The sequence below is a fragment of the Pleuronectes platessa genome, chromosome 11 (genome assembly GCF_947347685.1).
Source record: "Pleuronectes platessa chromosome 11, fPlePla1.1, whole genome shotgun sequence".
Lineage (NCBI taxonomy): Eukaryota > Metazoa > Chordata > Actinopteri > Pleuronectiformes > Pleuronectidae > Pleuronectes > Pleuronectes platessa.
The window spans coordinates 5682584-5701822 of record NC_070636.1 but is presented as its reverse complement, the minus strand read 5'-3'; the positions used below and the strand labels follow the sequence as shown (position 1 = coordinate 5701822).

Below are 19239 nucleotides of genomic sequence, written 5' to 3'. Positions count from 1 at the left end.
AATTGACTTGAGTATTTTGTAAAGTGCACTTTCCAGAATAGGCCACTAGAGAGCATATGTTTGCTGTTCTGTAAATAGGTCTCATTAAGTCTTGACAAATATAATGTAGGGCCAGGGTGTGTGTGTGTGTGTGTGTGTGTGTGTATGTGTGTGTGTGTGTCAGAAAGAAAGGGTGAATTTGGAAGACAAAGGGGAGGCCTTGAAAAGGGGCAGTAAACACTGCAGCTATAATTACATTTCTTTATGCTGCAGCACCACTGTGTCTGATAAATAATAATCATAAAATTGTTCTGAGCCCGTTATGACTGTGGCATATTTTGTTTGTGAGTTCAATCTCTGGGATCTCAACATTTCATTGATGTGGAGGAAGAACTGGAGACAGAGAATATATTGTGTGCTGGTTTTTTAGGTCACACCCCTGACAATGCTTTCCACACACACACACACGCACACACACACACTCATACACATACACATACACACACACAAACAAACACAAACACGCATTTGAACAACATCAATGTCCTACATCCAACCAGTGGAACATAAACAGTCATGGGGGGGATGGAAAGAAAATGCAAGGTTTCATTTCAAATCAATTTGCAAGGGTAGAGAGGAAATTAAATTTCTGGGATCACGAGACCCAACACAGAAATTTGTTTAAGGATGCAGCGCATAAATCATCCCAGTCAGCCCTAAGAGGTCTAATCAAAATCAAATTGCTGCTATGGTAACAGGTACTGGTAAATTACCTTATCCTCTGTGATTAGTTTGTCAAATGTGATCCTCTGCGATTCCGGGTAGACACAAATTAAGATAGACAACCAATTTAAAATGAGTAAACCATAAAATGATATCTCCTTTAAAATCCAACCTCCTTTAAAACGGTGAAATCAAGATGTCGTCCTCTGTGGTGCAACAGTGTTCTTTTACACACCAGCTGACATCCAATGGCTCATATATTTTTCAGGAGCAAATAACACACATCGCCAATGTCTGACTGGTGTCATTAGCATCCTCATCCTGGTTTGTGTTACTTCTCAGCTTCTCTCCCACCCGACCATGCAGCTCTTCATCTCAGTTCCTAACACGATGAGACAACCCGTTTCTTGATATTCCCCCTCCTCCTCCTCCTTCTTCATATGAACCACCAAGACTCAATTACAAAGGGCTATAGGCAACTAAATACATTAGGATACATGAGCTTTTCCCCATCTATAATTATGACTATACAAAGAATTCAATGCACATTCCCTAATTGGAATTTCTATACTATCATGTTTTGCTTCCAGTTCGGTAGTTTTTATTATCACTGATTCTGTTTAATTACAGAGTGTGCGTGTCCCTGTTGGCTGTTTGCATAGTGAAACTGTGTTGTGTGTGTTGTGTGTATGTCCTCAAACACTAATCTCCTCTGGTAATACCGCCGAGCTTTTGTTTTACTTGTTTTAACTGTTTACTTTTGTATCCAGCACTTGTGTGGCCATTACCTTTGGTCTAACTTAGAGGTGTACGTGACTTGTAAACTGATTGTTAGTGGCTTTTTTTTAATAACACACATGCGCAGCAACCGAAGCCGATCAGTTCCCCTTCTACTCTCTGTATCGCGTGTGAAACTTTCAGTTAGAATATGTCCCTGACATGACACCTCTCGGTGAGGACAGTAATCTGATACAGTATCAGGACAATTACCATCTTCATTGTGTTGTCTCCACCTAAACCAGTTCTGTTGTTCACACATCACACTGAGCCAATCAGTGTGGGTGGTTTCATTTGAATAGGTCTTCACAATGGTTATCAGTACACTTTGTCAAATTCTATGGTATAATCAGGATTATCAGTTTTTTTTTGTGCAAGCGTTCTAGATCTATGTCATCGTGAATAAGTAGATGTGTGTATTTTCTCCCTTTACATTCTGGTTTCTATATTCAATGCTACAAAACTCATACAATGGATTAATCTAATATGTTATAACTATGGCTTGACTCTCGAAATCCTTACTGACTTTCCTCTTATAAAGGTGAAATCAATGAAGCTTGAGTAGAAACATGAGGTTTTCACACTTTGAGTATTTTCAGTTAAATTGTTTTACAGATTTAAACTCATACTTAATTCAGATTAAAATATTGGAGCCAAGTTTTTGATATCAGGATTGATGCTCTGTTCATGTGAAACCACCCAATTAAAGTAATAGTTAACATTTGTTCCATGCTATAGCTGGCTGAAAATACATGAACACAAGGTATTAAAAAACTATATCTATTGTTAAATTAATATTTATTCTACATCATGTACACTACTTAACTCAAAATAGTTCATACTTAACTCAACCCTAATTATTCTGATAGCCTAATTGAAAAACTCAATCAGAATCAGAATTCAGTCTGATTCCAGCATCTCAAGTTTGAATGTTCAACACCTTTCTTTGACATTAATTGTAGTGATCTGACTTATAAAACTTCAGCAGGCAGTTTTTAATACACAGTAAATAATTGTTTTATACAATCAATAACAGAATGAACAGATAATGAAACATCATTCCAAATGAGTACAAATTGAAGTATCTGGGGACCAGCGAACAATTTGTCTAACAACCTGGTGTAAAAGACACAGTTTGAGTTGACTAAGAATGTTTGTTGCTTATGGACACTTGGAAGTCACCACAGGAGCAGTATGGAGGCTTTTTATGTTTTTAATATGTTGTTTATCCGACATTTGAGGAAGTGGTCACCATTTACTTCTATTGTATTGGAATTGGACGCAGATGCTGTTTTCCCCTGAAACTCCAGAAGTGTTGTGTGGACTCCAACACTTCCCCCAGCACCTCCATCAGCACAGTGGTGAGTAGATGATGAGTGAATCTTCATTTATCCCTGAACTATCCCTTTCTAATGGCTGCCACCAGTTGATGTCAGATGTTAGTGACTACCAGAGGATGTTGATGTGAGACAGAAAACTGAGCACAGGGGGATTCATTGTGTTACACTACCTTGTTTGACGCTAAGCTAAGTTTAAAAGCAGCCACACTAAACGTATATTTACCACAACACACGTGCGTGTTGTGTTTTACCGTGTGAATCCAGAGTGAATCCTCCATCACGTATGAAAAACTCACCTCTGTTGTGATGAGCTGGAAATTTGCCGCGGCCTCCTTTTTTTTGTTTTTTTTAACCCCCGCTCGAATGACGGCCGTCTTGTCCAATAGCGTGTCGCCGCCGAGGCCGGCCCCCGCCCCCTTTCGGCCTCTCGGGGCCGCCCGGGCCAATGGGCGCTCGCCCCCGCGCGTTCAGCCATTTTGTAAGAAAATCAAGCAAGTGCGCCGCCCTGTCTTCTCCTCAGACCTGCAGTTTGTTTCTTGTGCAATGGACGGGTAAGTGCGAAAGATCCACTCTTTTCTCTCTTCTTTTCCACTCGATCCGGCCCCGCGGTGTCCCCACCACACGCCCGCGGGTCTCGTCGGTTAGTCATGGCTCCTCATGGCCGCTCGGGTCCAGAGTTTATCCGGGAAAGTTTACTCTAAACTGTTTTTTTTCCTCCACGCAAACATGCAACAGTTAGCGGGGGCGCGCGAGCTAAGTGGCTAACCATCGCTAGCTCGACCAATTTTTTCGCATCTGCGTCGCTTTTATGTGAGCGTCACCTTTTCTAATAGAGTTAATAAGTTAAACGTTTATTTAACTTTATAGTTTTACATCTAACGTGTATAATGGCGCTGTGTCGTGAGCTGGCTCGGACTTTATTTAAATAAACAATGGCTTGTGTTGGCGAGCTGCCCCTGGGTAAGTTGGTTACACGGGAACTAGCTAAAGCAACGTGTCTCATTTCCGCATTCATTTGTCTGCGGAGCTCCAGGGCCATGTTGAAGATGTCTGGCCCGAACAGTTCACTCTGATTCGGTCGTAGACTCGGGGCTAGGTTCCACAATAGTGCGTTGTTCGGTTTCAAGCGTGCTTTCCACCTGGATCTGACAGTAATCGTCACAGTACTCGAGCGGAAAAAATCAACTCTTGAGTTTGAGTTCGAATCCAGCCATCCGACAAATTTCATCTCGTCGATGTTCGTGCAACTGAACGTGAAGTTTCACACTTTGTGTATTTGGTGTCGTCCACAGCCGCCTAGACGCTGACTTGTACCCCCTGGGATCCGGCTACGTCCCTGAAATCGAGTAAGTATTTTGATAATTCATTACAGGTTCTCCTATCTCGACGAGGGGGTCGATTTCCTGTCTGTTTGTTTGACCAATCTTTGTTTTCCCGTGGATGTGGGTCACCAGAGTTTGTAATTCTCCAAGTCAGCGTCGTGTGACTTATTATTGTTTTAATTTCCTGTCTAATTAAACATTTTTCTCTTCCACAGGAGTGTCCATGACATATCAGTTGGCACAAAGGTAGGCAATATTCACTCATCTTTGTTTCTTGTTTCTTCCCATCGTTTAATTTGTTGTAGTACACAACCAATACTAGGATTTAACATTTTTCTGCACTTTTTTGCAAAGTACATCCAATAGTTTTACTCTTAAAGCAGTTTATGAGCTGTAGATTGGCCCCGCTTTGTCATAATAGTGTGTTGGCAACCTGGCTTCAGATAAGTCTGTTTAATTTACCTGGATTTTACAGATGTATCCCATTACAGTTAAATAAAGTGTGTATATATAAGAAACAAAGCTTCTTTTTTTTTAGAATTAACAAGTCTGAGTGGAAATGGAAAGGAATAGAGTCAACTTTGGGGGCGTGTGACACATTTAGTTTGCAAGAGCTTCCCCTATAATTACAGAAGTGCTGTGTAAAGCCATCACTCAACGTGTAATGAGTTTGGAGCTGCGTACTGGCTCACCTTCTTAAATATTTATGAAATTCAGCCGAACGGTCAGCACCCCGAGACGGTACCAACCTGGAGGTCTGTGAAAATGCAGTTTGATAATTGAATTGGAAGAGATTGTCTGAGGTTGGGCTTTGTTTTCTTTCCCTGTTTTTGTTGGGTTATGCGATTGCTGGGGGGGGGAAGAAACTTCCTGTTTACTTTCTGTGTACTTTAATAGGCCACTCACTCTTACTGGAATGTTAAGAAAGCAACCGAATTTGGTCAGAGTGCTTCATATTTATCCTCTTGTTTCCATTACAAGATCCGTCTGCCAGCATTGTTAAAAATAATCGGCAGGAAAGTATTTTCAAATGTTCGTGCAGTGCAGCTTATGTAACTGAGAAAGCAATGTTTATATGGATGTGTGCAAACTTGTTGGAGAAGGAAAACATGTGTTTTGTCACCCCTGGCTGTTAACATGAGTACCCAATGTAAAAACCTGTCCAAGTAGTAATCCTTGGAAACAGGGCCTATGGCAGCTATGTGTAGGAGGGGTAATTGATCTTGACTTAAAGCCGTAACCATCCTCCTGGGCAAAGGTCTTCACACTGTTTAAACAAGCCCTCTAATACATACACCCGTAAGAGGGACACACCCCACCCCCTCTATTCATTTGAGTTTGTTCTGTTTTTTCAAATGACCAACAAAGCACCGTGTCACGAGTCCTGATCAAGGGGTTGGGACTTTCACTCCTGCTGTTTTTTCTTTTGCTTAAACTTGTCTCTTTTTTATGGATTTGATGTGCTGTGGTAAAGATGATGCAGAGTTATGGAGCTCTGCCACGCTGGAATCTGTAATTATTCCGTCTGGGCAGAGCGTCTGGCATTCCGCGGTCACATTCCAATCTTCCCCTCCAGCCCCCTGGTGAGGCACAGCGCCCTGCCCCCTCCACCGACTAAAGGCTGATCGCACTGAACAAACATGTCTCTACCTGTGCTTCCCTCCTTTGTGCTTTTCTGGAGGGAGAACCTCCCTCATACACAAAAGAATCATCTCAGATTTAGTGTCTGTGCTGGATCCAAAGTAGTTTTTCTCTTTGATGCAATGAAACCCAGGTGTATGGATCAAGGAAATCGCCCCAGGTCTTTTTCCCTTTTTAAGGGCCCTACATTGTAGGAAGAGATGAATCCTCAACACTTCCTTAACATTGTGATGTCACTTCCCGAACCTTGAAACTAAAACCACAAATATATCCTTTTATGGATATTTAAACTTTAAAATGAAACAAAGGAAATGTGTTAAATGTAAGATCTTTTTAAGTTCACGGGATCTCCATTGTCAGCAAAAGGAAGTTGCTCCAGTTTCAGCATGTGTGCCAGCAATGTGTCATCACCCCCTGAAGGTTACTATTATACTGTCAGTGCTCTGCGCAAACAAAGGATAAAACCAAGTCGATATACATTTAAGTGGGTGGGTGTTGAGATGGGTTTGGCACAGTTTTGAAGTCGGCTAACAAACCATGTATTAGTTCTTTCTTGCCTCCTTTGACTTTGTAACTTTTTCCTTTTGTGCTGCTCTGCAACATCAACCACGCTTCTGAAAAACGCGTAGATATATTCTACAGTCGGATGCAACACAGCCTGATGCTTTGTGTGTGACTCGATACTTCTGCTTTGTACTGTGGGCTGCCTCAGCTCTGTGGATATTATTAGACTGAGGAAGTGGGGGGGGGGGAGAGAGAGCGGGAGAGAGTCTCAACCAGAACAGTAACTACCAGTCTCCAGGAGGATGTGAAGGAAAAACCCTGGAAGCTGGTCTGATCTCACTGCTCTTCCTGTTCGAAGTTGGTCTGCTGACTGATAATGTTACGCCGCCTGCCCATGTCCATTGAGTCAGGCTGGAGCCACTTCCTTCATTTCTCATGGCTGGGATCTGCCCCTCGTCCATTTGTCAAGCTCAAATATTGTTTTTATGTTTCTTCCCACCAAGTAGAACACACACCCTCTAAGCTACACCTACTTTTATTAGAGGAGAGATCTTAACAGTATGTTGACTTAATATTCATGTTGAGACAAGCTTCTTCTAGTTGCACCCATTGCATTCTAATCTATAATTGTCCTGCCTTGTAGAGACAGTGCAGTCTGTCTGGATCACAGTAATCTTAGCTCAGTGATTGTATTTCATGGAAGCATTTAATTTGCCAATATTTAAAGAATTTCCAAATCTAGAAAATGCAGCAAAAAGCCATTGGAATGTCTCTCGGCGGTTTTAAGTGCAGGAGTTACGACAGCAGACCCTTGTGCGTTGGCCTCAGTGCGAGAGTCAGCGAGTCAGCCAAACCATCTGGAAGTCAAAGGGTAGTTTATACTACTGCTTACAGTGCTGCATTCTCATAGCAACTATCTCGGTACCCCACACCCACCCCTTTCCCCTCTCTCGGATTACTTCATTCCTCGCTTTTGTGAGTAGACTTTGTTGCCTGACTGGAAACCCCGGCACAGCCGTGCATATTCAAAGGCCAGGATTCACTAGGTTGAGAAGAATACTCACAAACCTGTATGACTGGTTGTAGTTAAAACACTGCAGGGCCCTTCAACTCCCAGAGAGTCCTCGGGGCTCCATATGTGTGTGTGCTGCCGCGTAACAATGCCCCTAGTCTCAGCCCGAACAGGACCATCATTGTAGAGTGCTGTAGGGCTTAGGCTGCTGAGCCACTTCTTGTGACTGCAATACTTCATCTCACACAACCACAAACACACACACGATGACGAGAACAGCCGTGAAACAGCAGTTTATATCTACTGAAGAGAGAGAGAAGCTGGACAGGGCTCATTCAGCAGACACTGAGCTAGTGTGAGCCGGGAGTATCTCCGTCTTGTTTTACCATCCAGAGGGCTTCAGTTTGGTATTGCACTTCCTTTTAGTGAATTGAGAAGATGAGTTTTAATGACTGACAGCTGTTGACTCTTGTGCCCGAAGCTGAATAGTAGCTGTTCCTATGCTGAGATGCAAAATTATCATATTTTGTCACCAGAGTAAGATATGATGTCTTTAATTAGCTTGTAGTGAATGAGATGGGGGAGGTGAAATATCCCCGCTGACAAGCTGGGGCGACTGAATTCCTCATGGTTAGCAAGGTGGAGTTTTTTTTCTCCAGCGTGTTTGCTAGATCCTCTTTTGGTTATCAGATTACTTCCTCCTTTATCACACAATGGCTCTGTAACACGAGCGCTGTACTCCACCTGTCAAGCTGTGCCCTCATTGTTGAATGCTCTGAAGTCAACCATTGTTTTCTCTCCTTCCGCAGAGGGGATCCGACGAACTCTTTTCTTCCTGCATATCCAACGGACCCTATATCATGAACGCAGGTAAGGGGGGGGGGGGGTTGCCAGGGAAGAGTGAATCCCTTTTTGCCCTGAATTGCTTGGCGTGTCTGTGTTTGTGTTGCCATGGCTATCAATCCATTATTCAAGAGGAACCAGAGCCTTCTGTTCCCGTCCTGATTGTATCTGCCTCTTGTTTTCTCTTGCAGCCAATGGCAACGACAGCAAAAAATTCAAAGGTGACGTCCGCAGCCCCGGTGTTCCGTCACGTGTGGTCCACGTACGCAAGCTTCCCAATGACATCAACGAGGCTGAGGTTATTGGGCTGGGATTGCCATTTGGGAAGGTCACCAATCTCCTGATGCTGAAAGGGAAGAACCAGGTAAGGACAGAGAACCTTTATGGTTTGTGCTCATTTTTTTTTTTTTTTTGTATGTCTGGGGCAAGGGATCAGTTTTCTCTCCATTTGTCCTGACCTAAAAATTACTATTATCCTTTTGCTACACCCTTGTGGTTTAGTGGGAACAGAGACAATTGGCCTTGCAGAGATATCCCTGAGGAAGATGGTTTATCCCTTCTTCATTATGTTTGGTGTTATTTTACCAAGTTCTATGTCAGACCTGATAGAGATCTCAACAAATTTGGCTGAAAGGAGACAAACATGGCAGTTAATTAGAGCGCTTTACAGCAGATGTGCAAAATCAACAATGCTCACTGAACAATGCTTCAGGGTCCCATCTTATTGAATGTGTCGGGAGCAATAGATTTAATGTACGTCTGTGGTTTTTCCCTGCAGGCGTTCTTGGAACTGAACAGTGAAGAGTGTGCACAGACGATGGTGAGCTACTACTCCTCTGTCACCCCCGTCATCAGAAACCACCCCATCTACATGCAATACTCCACCCATAAGGAGCTCAAGACGGACAACTCTCCCAACCAAGTGGTAAGGGCCGGTCGTCACACATGGTTTTCATATTTGCTGTTTTGTCCAGAGGCTTAAATTAGTTTAATCAATGCACTATAAGTTAAAGTATGTAAATATAGTACCAGATGACATTTTGCCAGTTATTTTGCAATGTGGACAAAATATCTGTGCCAATAATTACCGTAGTTAACTGTTGCATATCTCCATTGATGTTAAGGAATTCCTTTTGCTTTTCCCCCTTAGCGTGCGCAGGCAGCTCTGCAGGCAGTCAATGCTCTGCACGGTGGTGGGATGGGAGGCATGGCCATCGCCACAGATGCAGCAGCCATGGGAGGAGCAGGGGGTCAAAGCCCTGTTCTCCGAGTCATAGTGGAAAACCTCTTCTACCCCGTCACGCTGGATGTCCTACACCAGGTACAGGCAGTTTTATTACTGTATAGATATTTAACAACTCTAGCAAGATTTCTGTCATGGTTTAATTGACATTTTGTTGATCTATTTTAGTTGTTTTGAAGTCTGTCTTAAAATGTATTACCAAGTGGCGTAAAGTCCTAAATCTAACTTGCCCTAAGCTAAAGCCGTCCACCCACTCACCTACTAAAAATATATTTTTGATATTTGACTGTTTTGGCATTTGCCTCCTTTCTCCTGTCATCATTATGTTACTGAGAAATAGAGCATGTGCCTCCCAGGTGCACCATAGTTAAGTGCAGTGATAATAATATAACTCTTGTTTACAAAAAACTATGCAAACGTCCCTCCCGTACGAATAACTGTCATAAGTGTGTAAAAAGGGCATTCCTAATAGGCCGCATCCTCTCCCCAGATTTTCTCCAAGTTCGGAACAGTGCTGAAGATCATCACCTTCACTAAGAACAACCAGTTCCAGGCTCTGATCCAGTACGCCGATGGCATGACAGCTCAGCATTCTAAACTGGTAAGACAACTTGTTACAGTCTGAGGTTGTTACCATGATGTCATTGCGTGCTTTGCCGTATTTAGCAGGATGAAAACTGGTTATGCAAAATGAACCAGACTAAAGCAATCGGTTGCAGTGTTTATTAAAACAAGAAACTGTAAAACACCTTATGTTACTCTAATCCTAATGTTGCTCTATCTGTCTCAGTCTCTGGATGGACAGAACATCTACAACGCCTGCTGTACCTTGAGAATTAGCTTCTCCAAGCTGACCAGCCTCAATGTCAAGTACAACAACGATAAGAGCAGGGACTACACTCGACCAGACCTCCCAACTGCAGATTCACAGCAATCTCTTGATCACCAGACCATGGCTGCCGCTGCATTTGGTGAGTTTGGATACGTTTTCCGAAAGTCTTTTTGTGGTTATTGTCCATAAACTTTCTGTTTGTGGTTATTGTGATAAACTTATCATGTTTCATCTTGTTTAAGCTGCTCCAGGATTAATCTCGGCCTCTCCTTATGGTGGAGCTCATGCCTTCCCCCCGGGGGCCTTTGCCATCCAACAAGGTCAGTACATCCTTTTTTCCCCCCAATAAGGCTGACATTTTTTTCTCCAAACAATATCTAAACTGCAATCAATTCTTAGGTCAGTTTCCAGGTCTGTCCATGCCTGGAATGCCTGGTGCCCTGGCGTCCCTGGGTATGAGCCATGGTGGCATGGCAGCCGCCGCTGCAGCCGCCAGCAGGCTCGGCCTATCAGGCCTCACGGCCACTGGGGGACACAATGTCATGCTGGTCAGCAACCTGAACCCTGAGGTCAGTAAACTCACCCTGGCTTAGCAGCTCTTCATCCTGCCTCCGTCGGCGCTGTGCAGAGACACATTAAAGTAATGCAGTGCCCTTTGTTTCACTATGATTCTTGGCCGTGGACCCATTTGTTCAAGAGAAACCAGTGTTTCATCGCCCGTGTCCCACCTCCACCACCACTGTGTGATTAGTCCCACTGCCCTGACCACTGTTTTTTAACGAAGGGGGGTCGTCAAGTCGAAACCTCTTCTCTTTCAGGATCCTCTCTGTGTTTGACCAAACCTGCTGCATTTCTGACCTGCCACTTTGCTCACTGTGAATTTAAAGTTTATTCCAAACACTAACTTCCTTTTTATTTTTGAACTTACCATTTCATATCTTCATTTTTTGTCCATTAGTTGAAATCATTCCTGAGTTGTTGGAGAGACAATATTACTTTATTTTCCTTGTATTCAGTAGACACACACGTCCATTAAGTAGTATATCTCTAGTATAGTATGTAGAATGTATAAGTAGTCGGTCACACTCATTACATTTAGTGTAGTCATTACAGTAGACTTATACATTTCACCTTTACATTTTAGTTTGAGGGAAAACTATTGTTTTTTTAGATTTGTATGTCAATATAATGTAAGTTAAGAAGATTTAATCTAAAAGTACATATTGTCTCTGCCTTTTTCTGTATTTCATTGTTAATCTTTTTTTCTCTTCTGTTTCTTCTAGTGTTCCCATAGTGACAATGCATTTTAATTTAGCCAGTTCTACTGTCTGAAGCACTACATTTCTTTGTGTATACTGACCTTGTTTTTACTTCCTTTTTTCTCTCTCTTCTTTCTCTGTCCCCCTCTCTCCCTCTGTTTTTTTGTTTTAAAACACCCTCACCTCAACCCTTGCCAACTGACTGCACGCCCCATGACCAATTGTTCCCTCTGTCCTCCTCCTCCTCCCCTCTGCCACTCCTGTTAATACTACGACCACTCCTCCTCCCATCCATCCAACGGTCTCGCTCCCTCATCAATTGTCCCCAATTTGGACACCAACCACAAATTGAAAACAAAAAACACAACATTGCCACTTCTCTGGTCCCCCCCGATTTTGCCACCATCTGTCCTTCCACCACCTTCCATTTCTCCACCTCATCTATTCTCCCCCTCCTCCCCTCATGCTGTTTGAATCCTCTCCCCCTCTTGTCCTCTCTTCATTCTCCTCGTCCCTCATGCCTCTCCTTCCTCCATGGTACTGTGGCCTTCCTGTGGACCTCGCTGCCTGTGGCCTGCGGATATGTCCCGACTCCACTCCACTGTCCTCCACTCCGTTCCGTCTCTTTTCCCTGTCCCCTGTTCCCTCTCCCTTTTTTGGCCCCCTGCCCCGCTGCTCCCCCTGCTGTCTCTAAAGAGCGTTACGCCACACTGCCTCTTTATTCTTTTCGGTACGTTATCATCCTTTCATCTCCTTTTTTTATTACTACTGTTACCTGGCAAGGTGGGCAAGTCTTGTCTCATGTTGTTGGCTTTGTTATTTTATTTTTTTTAACCACTGATGGCTCATCATCAGGCTTCAGGGCTGGGGGGGTGGGGGTGTCTGTTTTTTTGGGGGTTTGGATGATCGGTTTTGGTTGATGTGGGTTTGTATAAGGGAAGTAAGGTGAGAGCTCCTCACAAAGCTGCAGCATTTCATTTCTTTTTAAAGGCCTTGTTTACTCTCCACGGGCAGTTTTTGATATCCAAAGAGCTCAACCCTATATTTACATATTGCTCCACTGAATAGAAACGTACGGACGATTTTGTCCAGAAATTAGGCAAAACTGCTTTTCTAAATTCTAAAGCATCGCCCTGTGGAAGTGGAAGAAAGTCAACAAATTATTTACTCATTGCACCATCCAATTTTAGGCCATTAAAATTCACTAAATTTAGTTCTCAAGATATTTTTTTCTGTTGTTGCCTCGAGTCATTCAGTACAAAGAAAGATGAAATGCTGCTGCTCCTTTAGTGCTTGTGAGTTGACATATTCCTCGGACTATGTCACCATGTTACTCTTTTGCAGTTCGGCTCAGTTACTCTAATGTAGGTATGTGCATGCTCAGTTTATTCCTGCACGTCGCTCTATTAGGCCCGGAAGTTAATTAGGTAATCAGCTTTTTCTTGTGTAGATAGATTTAACTTATCAGAAAGGCTCCTTGATTTTATCTATTTTTCACACTCTTCAGATCTTTAACTTCCTCTTCTAAAGCAGACGTGTTGGCTTAACATGGCGTCCGTGTAATAGTTATCAAAGGGGGGGGGGGGGGTCGTGTAGGTTTAGCTGTAGAAATTCCACTCAGAAGTGACCAGGAAATTATTGACTAGCCTGACGATTACTTTTCAATCATACATTGTTCATGTAGTAGCAGTATTATGAATGAGTCTGATTTGATGGTTTAAATTGTGTTTGTTGCTGTGATTGGTTGTGTGGCAATATGTTCAGATTGTGTTGGTCTCTGTTGCACGTGGATTGTAACACCTTCCTCTTCCTCCCCAGGTGTGTATGGCGACGTGATGAGGGTGAAGATCCTGTTCAATAAAAAGGAGAATGCTCTGATCCAGATGTCTGATGGCACACAGGCCCAGCTAGGTAGCTACACCCCAGACCGGCAACACACTATTTACTTTCTTTGATCCGGCATCTTTCATCTTCTCTTTTGTTCTTCCATGCATTGTTCTCAGTCTTTCTTTAGTTGGTCTCAACTGAGTAAACAGTACAGGTCCTTCTTGATAAATAGCTGGTTCCCTGTTTCTTATTATGTACTCGCTCATTAGTTTTACCATATCTGAGTACGCCAAGTGTTCAGAAGACCTCAATGTAGAAAGGATAAGGATGGAGTTTAGATTAAATTGATTAAATTAGCCCCAGCAGACTGTTGAAGTAGTAATAACTAGAAGGGCACTCTGAGAGTACACACCTCCTCCAGGGCTGATTGGCCACTTGATCACCATATTGCATAGAAATCTATTGAGATCAGATGCATGTATTATGTTCACATTTTTAACTAATTGCTTATATTAAACTAAACAAATATCCATCCTCGTTCTAGAGATATTGAACCAGAAGATTACAACTTATTAGATGTTTATTGATTTAACAATGTGAATATAAATAAGGGGGAAAACTGACATTTATAGACTCAAAGTAAAAAAATTGCAATGATTACAACTCTAGGTCTTGCTATTCAGTTAATGAATTAAGACCCCCCCCCCCCCCCAAAGAAACAGAATCCTTGTAAAAAAGGTTTTCTGTGTTAGCAACTCATGAAAACCGTTTTGCCCGGTATGTTTGTGACTGTTTATTAAAATGTTGTCTTTCCTGTCTGTCAGCTATGAGCCACCTGAACGGCCAGCGGCTGCACGGCCGGGCCATGCGTGTGACGCTGTCCAAGCACACCACAGTGCAGCTGCCCAGAGAGGGCCACGAGGAGCAGGGCCTTACGAAGGACTACAGCAACTCACCGCTGCATCGCTTCAAGAAGCCTGGCTCCAAAAATTACTCCAACATCTTCCCACCCTCTGCAACACTCCACCTCTCCAACATACCGTGAGTGCTGCATCTATTTTTAGTGCTTTGGATTAAGTAGTTGCGAAAGTGTTTTCTAAACATTGTACTCTAGGGAAGGAATTTTTTGATTTAATCGTGCCTCTTGTGCTTTTGTTTTAAACACACCTGTAAAGAAACACAAATTCAAATGAGCAAAGTGAATTTCCACCCACATAAATAACTCTTATTGATTGTCTATTGTTTTTCCCACTGCTTTTAGGCCTTCAGTGGTGGAGGATGACCTCAGGAGACTGTTCGCCAGCTCAGGAGCCACAGTCAAAGCATTCAAGTTCTTTCAGTGAGTCTCAAACCATTTACACTCAATTCTCCTTAATAACATAGTGAAACTCTTGTTTTTCAACCACAACCCATCAAATGTTGAGCAATCAACTTAAACAATACTTTGTTTTCTTCTATTCAACAGAAAAGACCGCAAAATGGCCCTGATCCAGATGGGCTCCGTCGAGGAGGCAATCGAGTGCCTCATCGAGTTCCACAACCACGATCTTGGAGAGAACCATCACCTTCGAGTGTCCTTCTCCAAATCCACCATCTGAGTGCCTTCCCTTCCTCCCTCCAAATCTGCTGCCACTTGAACGCTACTTCTCACAAGTTCGCCTTCAGTGGAAACAGCAACCACAACACATCTGTGGCTGTGTTTCTGTGTAGAGCGTTGCTCCCGAGACCACAATTCTTAGTCATTCCACATCGTTAATAGGTTTGGGCATCAGATTTGATCATGTCTGCTTATTGATTCCAGTTCTTATTCCCAATTCCAATTATAAATATACAAAAAAAACAAGAGAGTTCAGAGCAGATCCCTGGTGCCCAAACCTATCAATCGAGTTGTTCCACCAATAAGTTCTAAGTGAGATCCTATGAAACGGAGCAACATTCTCCATCGAAACATTGAAAGTATATCGGGAGGTGAAGTCGAGGAAGCTGATGAACTGTCGCGTTAGGTCACATCGCTTAAAATCAGAGAGAGAAGACCCTCCACCGCAGATTATGTGGATGAATCGGATCAGACACACTTCAGCATTCCTTCTACCATAGTTGTGTCGATGTATCTGTGTGTGTGTGCCTTTTTGAAATGCCACTTTGAACCTGTTCGGCCAGTCGGTGATGGGTTGAGACGAGGATTTTGTTTTTGGCTCACAGACCCAACAACTCATTTCCCAGTTTTACGTTTTGTTTTTATCTTCTCGTAACCTCCCACATCATTTCCTTTTTGGGGGAGCCGTACCACTATCTGAAGTTGTCCTAATAAGAGTAACATTGGTCTTGTGCCTTACTTTGCCCCAACCAGATTGCCTTAAGCATTGCTCTGGCTTCATTTCGAAATCATGTGGTTCTCAAATTGCCTTTTTTCCCTCCTCCATGCCTATTTGGTGTGTACCAGCATTTGTAAAATTGGGGAAAGTGGCTTATTCATTCTATTTCTTCTTATGTAAGGATTTGTATGCATATAGCCTCATCATATATATATATATATATATGTAGAAACTATGAATGTATGTCAGTTAGATGCCTAATATCCTTGCTAGGTGATGTAGCTCTATTAGGTGTATTGGGGCAGGAGTGCAGCGGTATTCAGGCTTCCTGTCCTGCAGTCCCCCATTCACCTCCATGCAGTCCTCTGCAGGGCCGTGGGGGGGTGGCCGTGGGCCTCATTTAACCATATTATGTTCATTTGTATGTGGACTCGTATATATTTCATTTATCTTTCTTTTTAAATGTTAGCATTTACATGTATATCACTTCTAAGCTTAACTGGTAACCTACATGTAAGTGGCTGGGTTTGATCATTATCACAGTGCCTTGACTGCTTGGGTCTTAAATCAGAGGCTGAAACACTTAGTGGCCTGGTCGGTTGAGTTTGTCGTATACCTCTAATTCAACTGTGTGATCTCACCTGTCTGCATAGATGCCTTTATCCCATTATATTCAGGTAGCCGTACCTGTGAGAGGGCAGCTGGGAGGCATTTTTCAATTGATAGCAACAGCGGTCTTGGACTGTGTCTACAAACCCAGTGTATTTCTCTTAAATTCAGGATTAACAGGATTACAGGGTGAGCCAACCCTCACCCAGCCCCTGTCTGTGTCCACCTACGCCACAGTCAGGTTCTCTAGTGCACTTTTCCTCAATGATAGGTCCAAGTTGGCACCGTCACGCTGAAGTCTTAAAACGTCACATTCCTGCGTGCCTCAAGCACCAGACATCACAGCCTGGACCACTAGTCTCGGACCAGATACAGACACGCTCTGTCTCTATTTTTGTAAAAGATTGTTATGCATGATTTAACAAAGCTTCATGTAGCTGCAAACGGTTATTGCTGTTAAGGACCAAAGTATCTTCTATCCCTGCTGTTTTTGTAGTGTTGTGATTTCTTAAAGGGTTTTTGTCACATTCCTGCTATTCCACAAAAAAAAAAAAAAACAAGGCTTTGATTTTCCTTGTTTCTGTTCCTCAGAACAGCTTGGACGAACATCACAGAGCTAAATGAGTTTTGGGTAACAACGTATACTGTACCCCTTTTGTTTGATTGACTTTACAAAGAATCTAATTTGGCTAGCACTCGCTTTAGAAGGGATCTTTAATTGATCCCCAGTCCTAGCTGTGATGTTGACAGTGTAGATTATATGCCTTTCAGTTTCTGTTTAAAGCTTTTATTTTTCTCTCCTTTTTTTTATATGGGGGCGGGATGGGGTTATTGTATGAAAGCGGGATTGATGGTTGTATATATTCGTGTTTTTGTACCACAAAATCATTTGGATTATATCCTCTTTACGTTCAAAACATGTATATTTTGATAAGACAATACAGACCTATTGAGCTCTCCGGAGCTGTAAAAACCACAAAAAAACTTTTGTAACACAGACATTAAACCTATCTGAACACACAGAAGTGTCTCTGTATGTGCCCCGCTCCCCTCCCCCCCACCACCCCTCGCAATTCTGTTCTTGTCTCTTGCATCTTCTGCTGCCTTCAATAAATCTTTAGTTTGTTCCCTCTTTCATCTGGCCTCATTTGGTTTCTGTCTCTTCCCCACGTCCTGTGGACCTGCTGCTCTGTGTCGGTTAACATCTCGTGTAACACTTTCCACATTTCTCATCCTGTTGTACTACTGGTGATTTTTTTTAATTTTCATTTATATATATTTTTTTAAATCTTTACTATATTTCCAACTTTGTACTCATCCCATCTGAAACCTGACTGACTGCTCATCTGGGCTCAGCTCATTCCCGCTACAGTGCTTTGATGAAACTGCTGCCGTGAGGATGGCAGGGTGGGGAGTTAATTCGATATGCAACGCCGGATGTTCGCCATTCTCCATGATTCAGAATAATCCTCCTGTGCTCAGCCTCGACCTTTTCCAGTTTTTAGCAGATCCTGTCTTACTCTAAGAAGAAGAAGAGAAGAGCCGCTGTGGAAACCAAGTCGCTGTAGCTAATCAAATATTAAGAGGGAACACAAAAGTAAAATGTCTTGCATCCATGGGCATCATCAAGTTTGTCAAGGAGAAGAATCCCATTGACAGAAGTTGTACACCTCCTGAACCACCAGGGGGAGATGTTGCTCTCCGGTGGTGCACCAAGGCTGTTGAGCAGAGGTGACTTTACCTGCCACTCACAATGTCAATAGTTAGTGGCTTAATCTCAAGTGCCTGCTCGGGCTTTCTGGCATCATTCCTTTTCTCTTTCTTTCTCTGGCTTACTCACAAAGCAGCGCAGAGGATTAACCTCGGATCTTCTCGACTTTTCGAAAAGGGACAAATGAGGGAATCTGGTCCAGTGGTGTCTGCACCCGAAACTGGATTTTCTCATCTAATCCCAGTAGCTTGTGGAGTGTGGTCTTAACCAAGGCAAGCTCTGCATTTGTATGAATCTCCCAGAAAAGAAGTACATGTTCTTCTGTTATTGCTTTGCATAAGGAGGCATGCCTGAAGGTCACATTTAAAAACAAGACACCAGACTGAAGATGTACAAGAGAAACTAAACATGAGAAAAACCCAAATCTCAGCAGAATGTTAAAAGACTTCTCTTATTTTAATGTTGCCCCAGAGTCTTAAGTACATGTTGGGCTGTAAACATCTTCCCTGCCAGTGAGGGAAATGACTCCATGGCAGCAGCCTGATCCTTTGATCCTGCTTTGATATCTCAGACTCTTGTTTACTCGCAGACTTTTAAGAAATTCACTCGGCATCAGGACTAATTTAGAGCAGAGAGCGGAATGCGAGGAGACTGCAAGACTCCAAGTGAGAGAGGATTCAAATATATATATAGATTTTCTTTTTTAGTTATCCAAATTCCAGAATTTATTGGCTCCAAAAAAGATGCTGCTTGACAAATTCAGACAGATTAAAGTCAATTAAATGAAACTGAGTGGTAACAGCGGCAAGGGCAAACATTTTTATTTTCCACAATCATTGTCCCAAAATCCTTCTGTGTACATTCTGAGCTCGGTTACACCATCACACTATCTCCAAAACTCGTCTTTGTACTTTTAACTACTTCAGTGTGTCGTCTGCACCCCACCCCACACCACACCACCCCCGTCTCCCATTTGTTTGCCGGATCCAGGCCCTTGGGATGTCCCTGGCCTCATCCGGCACTGACTAAATGCAACCGTGTGGGGGGGGGGTGATTCCCAACACATCTGGCAACATTTATTGACATCAGCACTGTGGTCTCTAATCAAGCAAATACTGGCAAACATCAAGGCCACACACACAAGTGGAGGCTAAGAGGGGGAGCACGTGGTTCAAGAGACTGATTCTGGAGGTAATTCATCACATGTTCAACGTCCACAAGAGACATAATCACCGAGGGCAAGAAACCCACTGGATGTCTGATGCGAGGCTTAAACGTTGGTCAAATTTAAATGGATGCTTT

General features: G+C 43.0%; 1 protein-coding gene across 2 annotated transcripts; it reads left to right on the top strand.

Moving 5' to 3' along the window:
* The first annotated feature begins 3287 nt into the window (after nt 1-3287).
* On the top strand, nt 3288-17363 carry ptbp1a (polypyrimidine tract binding protein 1a). 2 transcript variants are annotated; one of them, XM_053433937.1, is made up of 16 exons: nt 3288-3370; nt 4112-4165; nt 4357-4387; nt 8108-8168; nt 8333-8505; nt 8920-9066; nt 9292-9462; nt 9875-9985; nt 10175-10355; nt 10468-10536; nt 10616-10785; nt 12172-12205; nt 13294-13386; nt 14127-14343; nt 14564-14641; nt 14768-17363. In XM_053433937.1, exons 1-16 carry the CDS (start codon nt 3363-3365, stop codon nt 14898-14900), a joined length of 1731 nt encoding a protein of 576 aa, XP_053289912.1. In that variant the 5' UTR covers nt 3288-3362; the 3' UTR covers nt 14901-17363. The 2 variants fall into 2 exon arrangements, with proteins under 2 accessions (XP_053289912.1, XP_053289911.1); XM_053433936.1 differs by having other exon boundaries at nt 3289-3370; nt 10459-10536.
* Nucleotides 17364-19239: the final 1876 nt, after the last annotated feature.

Bases quoted from the DNA above. Each gene is read 5' to 3' on its own strand.
- ptbp1a (XM_053433936.1), top strand. The intron at 9,067-9,291 runs GTAAGGGCCGGT...TTTCCCCCTTAG, and splicing joins ACAACTCTCCCAACCAAGTG to CGTGCGCAGGCAGCTCTGCA. The intron at 14,344-14,563 runs GTGAGTGCTGCA...CACTGCTTTTAG, and splicing joins CTCCACCTCTCCAACATACC to GCCTTCAGTGGTGGAGGATG.